Below are 9,569 nucleotides of genomic sequence, written 5' to 3' on the forward strand. Positions count from 1 at the left end.
CACCTTCCCTATTGTGACCCGCTCTCTGGAGAGCTACAGATTGCATCTACGTGGCTGCAAGGTAGAGTTTGGCCTCATAAGGGCAGAGATTTGAATCCCCGCTCTACCGTTCTTTGGTTGTGTTTACCTGGAGGAATTTTCTCAGCCTCACTGAGCTTCTCTTTCTTTGGGTACAAAATGGAGATACTGGTACGTTAATGACCATCGAGTTTGGGCACTGAAAGATGGGTTGGAGCACCTAGCACATGGCAGTGCCTTTTACACGGTGGGCGTGACTTTTGTTTTCAAGTCTTACATTTGTTACTGACACATAAGTGATTTCAAAGTGTGTTCATCCACCTGTTTCCCCCAATTCTTACACGTTTTTCTAGCCCTGCTTCCCCAGAAAGCAGAAGGATGACCCATATTTCTACACAGTCTCTTCCCAGAGCCTTAAATGCAGTGTTAGTTTTTCTAGGAATTAAGTCACAATCCTGTTAACAATATGTGCATGGTTTTCAAAGACTACATCCGTGAGCCTCAGACGTTTCTGTTATAATCTGATATAAAATAATGTGATTGGTGCATCCCCAAAACGGTCTGATTAGAGCCACACCCAGAATTCCCTGGGGTTTGGACTTAGTTCTTTCCATCAGTGTTCAGCCTGTGTTACCACAAGAAGGAGGGAAGCTTTATTAGAATATTACCTGCACGATCTCATTCAGGGTGAGGATTTTTGCCTCCACTGTTAGCATTACTGAATATAGCTATCTTTTTAAATATAAGATTAGAATGTTTTAGTAAAGTCCTAGACTGGGTTAAATATATTTTATTTTAGAGCTGCTCCAACATAATGTATTTGGACTTGTTGATGTACATCTGGGTTTTTTGCTTTTGCTCCTCTCGTTGACCCATCATTGTGTTCTTTTACTGAAGTTATCAGAGGATTTTTAGCACGCCAGCACTTGCATCGGAAAAGGAGCATTAGGCAGCAAGAGGTCACATCCATCAACAGCTTCCTGCAGATTACAGAGGACCTGGGGCTTAAGACCTATGACGCCCTGGTCGTTCAGAATGCCTCGGACATTGCCCGTGAGAATGACCGGCTCCGGAACGTAATGAACGCTACTTTCCACAAAGAGAAGTTGGAGGCCAGGAACAAGCAAGAGGAAGGAACCAAAAGGTAAAGGCAGATAGCGTGCAACTTCAGTGACCTACGCGATTGATCCTGGGGCGTCAAGAAAATGCCGATAGCCCTTAACGCAAAGTTCAAGCACTTCTGACCGTAGAGAGAGGAACAAGCACGTATGCATGCGCAGTGCATTACGTGAAACCTCCTGACACCTGAAAGGATGCTTTTCCTGGGCTTTCCTTCCACAAAATAGATGCTCTACGTGTTAGTTTAGGTCCCATGAAAGCACCTACCGTGCTTGCATCACTGACCATCTCAAGCACAAAGTTTTAAGGCATCTAATCTTTACGTCTTAGCAAAGATATATAGCTTGGTTCTCGACATCTTTATGCAAGTGTCATGTATATAAATAAGGCCGACTCCTAGAAACTTCTGAAAACCTGACCCCCCCAGATGGAGAAGACACTCTAAAAACACAAGCGCAGTGAAATCAATGAATGGTTGCCTGTATTATACTTCCCTTAGGAAACTGTCACATCTTCTTTGCCAAAAAGGGAAGCTCTGGGGAAAGATTTTTATTTTAAAGTTCACGTTGGACGCTGAGCTTGAAATAGACGTGAAGAAAACTAAGTCCTTGTCCACTTTTCCACTCTTGTCTCTCTGTGACAGACGAGGACACCCGTGATTTACAATCCTCCCTGGGTCTTTCCATCCTAATTTGCTGTCAGGGAGATGTTTGTTTTTCCATAGGAACTTAGTAATAATATCTAGTTGTTTCTCCCTGAAAATGACCCCCCTTTGCCTTGACTGTGATGTCGAATGATTTTTTATGAAAGTGGAAGTGGTGGTGTGTCTCTCACTAATTAGCCTCAAATATCTCAGTGATTAAATACTGAAAAAATTCCCTTTGTACGGAAAACTGTAATTAAACATTACAGGGAAAACAAATTATCCACTGAGTGCCACGCTTTCGTCTTCAGCTAGTTCATTTCCTATATGGGCGTCTGGCTCTGCCTGGCAGTAGATCCCAGCTCTGTTGGTGTTCTGCCACACAAAGATATAATTATAAAAACAAATGCTCGGAGACTCCTGGTAAAATGAATGCTTTGGCATCTCCCTGGCACATGATTACATTGACATGTGAAGCCAGAAGGAATTTTTTTTAACCAGATAACTATTAATTTTATATGACTTCCAGAATAATATTTATTATTTTCTCTGCTGGAGCTAAACAGCCACCCCAATTTCTCAATTTCATTATGTATTCATTTGCCTGATATAAAATTAAGTGAAGACGTATTTGTCTATTTATTTATTGAATACCAGCAGTTCACTTGGCATTGGGCAACCAGATGGAATAACAGAAGAAAAATAACAATTCTGCATTTAAGTAAATAATTGCTGATGGAATTTAAATGGTAAGGGAAAGGGAGAGAGAGAGAGAGAGAAAGACAGGGAAAATGAAAATCTTTGATCGTTTTAAGTAAAGCATCTACTCTTTTGCAAGGGCAAACAGAGATAACTCCCAGCATTTGATGCATCAGTAACTCTCTATTAAGACGGATTTCCCAGAAATTATCATTCAGATTGAAATCCTGGTTTTTTGATTTACTTAATAATCAGGGTGTGAAAACTTCACTCAGCGAAAGCCTGATAGCAAATGTGGCACTCCTTAAGACGTCTTGGGTTCCGGTGAGATTTTTTTTCTAAAGTAATAATGATGAGTCTCGAACGTGTTTATTTATCATGAAGCAAGGGCTGGAAGGATGATGTGGCTTCCTCTGGATGCGCTGGATACCAGAGCGCTGCACGCATCCTCCAGCCTCGGCGGGAAGGCTGTTTACCAAAAAGCTGTGATTATGTCTGCTTGAGCCGGTTCATTGTTCCCATCTGAATAATGCATCTGGGTCTCTCTGGCGGGGCTGTTTGTGTTTGTTTCCCCACACACACACCCAGAGCTGAAGACAAGGGTGGACCCAGGCGCCTCCACTGCAGCTTCGTCCCAGTGCCCATGGCGGTAGACAGCCTGGTCCAGTCCCAGGCTGGCCCATCCACCCCGTCTCCTCCTCTGCACTCGGTGCTCAGCCTGGATGACAGCAGCGGCCTCCCATCACCACGGAAACAGCCTCCACCCAAGCCAAAGAGGGACCCCACCACGCGGCTGAGCGCCTCCTATGAGGCCGTGAGCGCCTGCCTGTGGGCTGTCACCAAGGACTCCTCCAATGAAGGTTAGCCTCGGGGAAGGGGGACCCCGACCCCCGTTGGGTTACTGATGCTTGACTTCCGGTCTTTGAGTGTGCCGCGGCAGTACTTTGCCCTAATATATTTTTAGTAGAATTAAATTCGTTGTTGGCCTGCCAGGGGGCCCCCCCTTTCTTTTTTAATTTTTATTTATTGATTTTCGGCTGTGTTGGGTCTTCGTTGCTGCACGCGGGCTTTCTCTAGTTGCAGCGAGCGGGGGCTACTCTTCATTGCGGTGCGCGGGCTTCTCATTGCGGTGGCTTCTTTTGTTGCGGAGCACGGGCTCTAGGCGCGCGGGCTCAGTAGTTGTGGCTCGTGGGCTCTAGAGCGCAGGCTTCGTAGTTGTGGCGCACGGGCTTAGCTGCTCCGCGGCACGTGGGATCTTCGTGGACCAGGGCTCGAACCTGTGTCCCCTGCGTTGGCAGGCAGATTCTTAACCACTGCGCCACCAGGGAAGCCCACCAGGGGCCCTTTAATCATTAAACATAAATAATATTAATTCAAATCTCTAAGCCTCTTAGGGAAAAGCTACTTAAATATCATTTCCTTAACTCCTCTGCCGACTTCCACATTGAATGAGGAGCCTCAAACCAGAACAATTCAGAAAGTCGGTCGCTCGTCCATGTAAACTTTTGTGAATTAAAAAGCTAAAAAGATTCATCTGGCTTCCCTGTTATCACAACTTAATTAAAAATTAAGCCTGCTTTATCACCACACAGTAAAGTGAAACGATTCATGCAGAGGAGAATCATGACTCAGCAAAATTCAGTGAGTGAAACTTTGGGGACTAGACAACAAAGGTCTCTGCATCGGCGGTCTAGACATATTTATGCAAAACCACGGTTTATTCTCAATTAATTCTCTCACAGATTAGTTCGTGTGATATTATTGCTTAATTTTTAATTTTTAGAGTTGTGAAAAGCAGAGGAAGTCCCTCTTCGCAGAACATTTACTAACTTCACAGGTTTTACTTATCACCCATGAGTATGAGGCCCTATTCTAGGCCCAGGAAGGTACACAATAAATAAAACGAACAAAGTTATCTTCCCCCATGGGGTTGGCATTCTAGTGGGGAAGACAGATGGTAAACACAATAAACAAATAAATACACGGAATATTTTAACTGGTTTTTTTTTTTTTTTTTCCCCACGGGGCCTCTCACTGTTGTGGCCTCTCCCGTTGCGGAGCACAGGCTCCGGACGCGCAGGCTCAGCGGCCGTGGCTCACGGGCCCAGCCGCTCCGCGGCATGTGGGATCCTCCCGGACCGGGGCACGAACTTGCGTCCCCTGCATCGGCAGGTGGACTGTCAACCACTGCGCCACCAGGGAAGCCCCGAGTCAACACCTTTTATGCCCAGTCCTGTTCTTATTAGCACGTGCCTTTCCTAGAGGTTTTCATCCAATATACACGGTCATGGTGATGAGAGGCCGGCCAGAGGGCTCGTTTTTCTTCTCTACCTTTGTGCCTGAAAAGCTGGAAACAATTTTATGGGCCAGTAAATTTTAACACTCGTTTGCAAACTGTTAACAAGCGAGAGCCAACTATTTGAAAGTGTCATTTTTAAAAGTTTGGGGTTGCTTTTTGCAAACAGAGACTAGGAAAGGAAGAACAGAGCTGCGACTTCACTTCTTTGCAGGGAAGCTCCCAGCTGAGAGCTTTTCTGAAGGACTGAGTATCTAAACCCAATGTGACGGCTTTCTCCCCAACACAGGGACACCTGGATGGTGAAATAGCACAGGACAGGTTTGTGGGGGGGCAGCTCTAGGCGCCACCACTTAAGCCTGGTGATGTGAGATGCATACCCAGCCTCCCTCAGACTCCAGCCACCCGCTCCTTAGAAATGACAACTGAGGAATCCGTATTTCTTAGAAATGATGTACAGCTCCCTTTGTAACAAAACACAGTTTATATGTATGGGTACGAGAATGGTTCAGCTGTGGGGCTTAATTTGGAAATAGCGTTACACTTCATTCCCTTTTTTATTGTCTTGTTTATGAATTTATTCTAGAATAGCACTTGATACCCAGTAAGCACTCAATAAATACTTATTGAACAAATAAATCAATATAATAGAAAAATATTTCTTTGTGCTGCTTTCATGAAAGCAGAATTAATTATCGATAAATCAAGATGAGCAGTTTGGCAGGTTTCAACATGTACCCCTGAGATTTGTCAGACTTGGTTTGTCAGCATTATTTTTAACAGAATCCCCTTTATAATATTTTTTTCTCTTACCTGAAATTTGATGAAAATTAGGTCCTCCGTGAACGCTGCCCTGAGAATGTGTGACGGGGCATAACGGGAGAACATAATTATGTTTCACAACTTATGGCTCATTTGTCCATTCAACACGTTAATTCAGTGTATCCCACGAGCCTGGCCCCTCTCCCAGGGCCTTAGAGGCCAGTGGGCTAGGAAAATGGGCAAACAGATTATGAGAGAGGCAGAGTAACAGCAAGGGCACCAAAGAGCACAGAGCAGGAGGGGCTAACCCTCACTGGGACCTGTGGAAGGGGTCGAGAAGGACATTTAAGAGGCCTTACACACGTGAAGGGCAGTCAGTGGGGAAAGATGGGCCGAGAGCAAAGGTAACAGACTCCTCCCTCAAAAAAATGACCTAGCAAGGTTGTGATCTATCGCAGCTCAGTAGAAGCCCTTCTTGTCCAGTTTGTAAGCTGGTTGCAAATCGATACTGACCTCACTCAAGTATGCAACAGGCCCACCAGCCAGGGAACTGGCTTTATCCAGGCATCCTTCATGTCTTAGGTCCTGAGAAGGGCACACAGTTTGCTCTGAAACTGGGTAAAATCACACTGGAAGAGTTGGAAAACAGAGGATAACAACACACACAGATACAGGTATTTTCTTGATGAACGATCTTCTCATTTCTTTTTTCTCATAGATTTAACATGTAGGCATCTTATTCTCAGTGAGAATGGGGCCAAGTAACTTGTGTCTTGAGGCAAAGTCACCGACGTGCCTTAGCAGAAAACTCAAAGGGAAACTATTTTGTACGAGAAAATGTTTACCTCCTAACAGAATCTAAAAATGACACAAGTCCCTAGATCATTGCACAGTAACTCAGATAAGAGTCAAGTTTAAGAAAAAATGAGAGGGCTTGAGAATGTGGGATTTATCCCTTAAGTTACTGTTAGGACACTAAGACTTGCCCTCAAGGTGATCTGTAACCATGAAATGTCTCCCTGATCCCATCTCACTTTTACCCATAAATCCAAGGACTAAAAAAATTGTTAAGAAAACTCAATATAAATTCACTCTTAACAGCCCTTAAATCCTTATTTGCAAATGAACAATTAGCAAGGACTTGTGTGGACACACACACACACACACACACACACACACACACACACGCAAAGGAATAACCATAAAACCAAATTAGACTCTTAATTCTCTAACTGTGGTATTCTAGTTTCAGTTTATGAAGCACACACACAACACACGCAAAGGAATAACCATAAAACCAAATTAGACTCTTAATTCTCTAACTGTGGTATTCTAGTTTCAGTTTATGAAGAATGAAGCTTTCCAGTTCCCGGCCCAGATATTCTAATTTGGTAGTTACAGAGAAGGACAGGAACTGTGCTCTTTACATCCTCAGTAAAGCACCCCAGGTGATCTGATATTGATGAACTGCAGACCACGCCCTACAGAACCCTGTTCTATGACTCATGACTAATTTCTGGTTCTGTAGGAATAATATGATGTTGATGGTAACAGCTGACACTTACAATTGTTTATCATGTGACAAGCACTATTCTAAATACCTTCAATCTTTAGAACTACCTGATGGGGTGAGACTGTCACTGTGACCCCTCTGTAGATGTGGATGTTGAGTCAGGGGAACAGTGGTGTATCCTGTCCCATGCTACACACCCAAGCAGTCAGATTCCAGAGGCCAGTCTCTCAACTGCCTCCTGATAACCCGTGCTACTTTTATTTATCATCGTTCAATTCAAAAAAGCTTTTCTCTGCATCTAAAACAAACCTTGAGGGAATATCATATCAGCTATCTATTGTTGCTTACCAACTCCTCCCAAACTTGGATATTTAAATAAAATACGATTATTTTATTACTGCCTCAGGTTCTGGGTGTCAACTGGGCTCATCTGAGTGGCTGTCCCTCAAGGTCCTCCATGAAGCTGCATGTGGTGGCTGGAATCACCTGAAAGCTGGTCACTTGCATGCCTGGTGCCCATAGATGTCTAAGGACTGGGACTGCTTGGCCATCTCTGTGTCTAGATGGTCTCTCCACCCAGTTTGTGCAGCCTGGCAGCTTCAGGGTAGCTGGACTTCTTACGTGGACAATCAATGTGTCCCCAGTGCCTGCTCCAGGAAAGAGAACGCCGGGCGGTCACTCTCTTACCTTTGACGAGCAGCCTTGGAAGCCACACAGCATCACTTCCACCACTGCCACCAGACAGTCTCAAAGGCACATCCAGGTTGAGGAAGGTGAAATAGACTCTAACTCTTGATAAGACTGGGAAAACTATTGTGGCCAATTTTTGGAAAATACAGGCTGCCTCAATCCATCCTCTGGATCAAACAATTCACATCCCTCCCACATGCAAGATGCACTCATCCCTCTCCCGTGCTCCCCAGAGCCTTATCCCATCATCACATCAGGATCAGGTCCAAGCCCCAAATCCCATCATCTAAATCAGGTCCAGGTATCCTGGCTGCTCAGGTAAGGCTCCTTAGGTGGGCAGCTCCTCCAGGACTGTCCCTAACTATCGAAGACAAGCTGCCTATTCTCCGCACAACTAACATGTTGCTCGTGCCTTGGTTAGGATTTAGTCCTGGTGCCCGGAAGTTATTTTCCATGGCCATTAGGTCCGTGCTACGGAATCTTGGCTCACCTTTGATTATTATTTCGTCGTCCACAAGAGGTGACATGTTTGGGGCTGGTCGTTTTCTCAGCCTGATTCCTGCTCATAAAATTTTGAAGCACCAGAGCCTCTTATTTTGTATTGATCATACCTCTTTCAACGCAGCTGATACAATTCTTTTAAAAGCTTTGTGAGTTTCCTGTGAATCAATTTATAATCTGCCCCTTTAGTCAAAAGCCACATCCACAGATCTCTCTGAGATAATCTCCTCTTGACTCTTTCTTTTCTGCAAGATTTCTGTGGGGCAATACTCTTGATATCCTTAGAAGTCCTGTGGTTTTGTTTCTTTGGAAAGGTCCAGTGAAGCACCACCTGAAATCTGAGGTCTTAATAAAGGGATTCATAGTCATGACCTTGGCTTCAGCTTCAGATCCTGTTTTCCTGAAAATGCCCCAGATTCAATCTCTGCTTACAAGTCATTTCTTAACTTCAGAGTTATTTACTATCCTGATGGCCCAGTGAGAAACTGTTTTATTTTCAAACTCACAAAGCCCAGGCTCCTTTATAGATAATAGTTTGTTCTTTCTTTAGCTTATCTCTTTACCCTCATTTTCCTGCAGGAAAGTAGAAGAATCCAGGAGGCTGCTTTTACACTTGGTCTAAAGATCTCCCTACCTAGATCATCCAGTTCCTTGAGTGTGTTGTCTGGTTTCCACAGTACTGCAGGTGACAGTGTTGCTAAACTTTCCACAAAGGTATAAAAAGGGTTATGTTTCCCTCTGCGTCCAGCATATTTCTTACTTTCCTTTAAACATCACCAAGAGCTTTCTTGGGCGTCACGCTTCTGCTAACAGTCTCTTCAAGATCTCTCCTCCTTCCCTGGTGGTGCAGTGCCTAAGACTCCACGCTCCCAATGCAGGGGGCCCGGGTTCGATCCCTGGTCGGGGAACTGGATCCCACATGCCGCAACTAAGAAGTCCGCCTGCTACAACTAAACATGCCACGACGAAGATCCCGCCTGCCTCAACTAAGACCCGGCACAGCCAAAATAAGTAAATGAATAAATAAATAAATATTAACAACAACAACAACAACAACAACAACAAACTCCTCCAGTTTCCCAAGGCTACTGACAGGCTTTTAAAGTTTGGGTTTTTTTGGTTTATAGCAGCACTCCACTTCCAGTACCAATATCTGTATTAGTTGTCTATTGCTATCTAACAAACCTCTCCAAAATTTAGTAGCTTAAAATGACAAAGGTTTTATCATCCTCCCTCTCTCTCTCCCTCTCTCTCTCTCTCCCCCTCTCTCTCTCTCTCTCCCCCTCCCTCTCTCTCTCTCTCTCTCTCCCCCTCCCTCTCTCTCTCTC

The 9,569-nt window shown here is 44.5% G+C and overlaps 1 protein-coding gene across 1 annotated transcript in view; it reads left to right on the plus strand.

Moving 5' to 3' along the window:
- Positions 1-9,569, plus strand: part of MYO16 (myosin XVI) — a 463,256-nt gene that overhangs the window by 395,785 nt on the left and 57,902 nt on the right. The window contains exons 31-34 of the mRNA XM_007451283.1: positions 916-1,162; positions 3,068-3,339; positions 7,614-7,823; positions 8,162-8,390. Of these exons, the coding sequence (XP_007451345.1) occupies positions 916-1,162; positions 3,068-3,339; positions 7,614-7,823; positions 8,162-8,390 (958 nt within the window). The remainder of the gene's footprint in view (positions 1-915; positions 1,163-3,067; positions 3,340-7,613; positions 7,824-8,161; positions 8,391-9,569) is intronic.

The sequence above is a fragment of the Lipotes vexillifer genome, unplaced genomic scaffold (genome assembly GCF_000442215.2).
Source record: "Lipotes vexillifer unplaced genomic scaffold, Lipotes_vexillifer_v1.1 scaffold2194, whole genome shotgun sequence".
Classification (NCBI taxonomy): domain Eukaryota; kingdom Metazoa; phylum Chordata; class Mammalia; order Artiodactyla; family Lipotidae; genus Lipotes; species Lipotes vexillifer.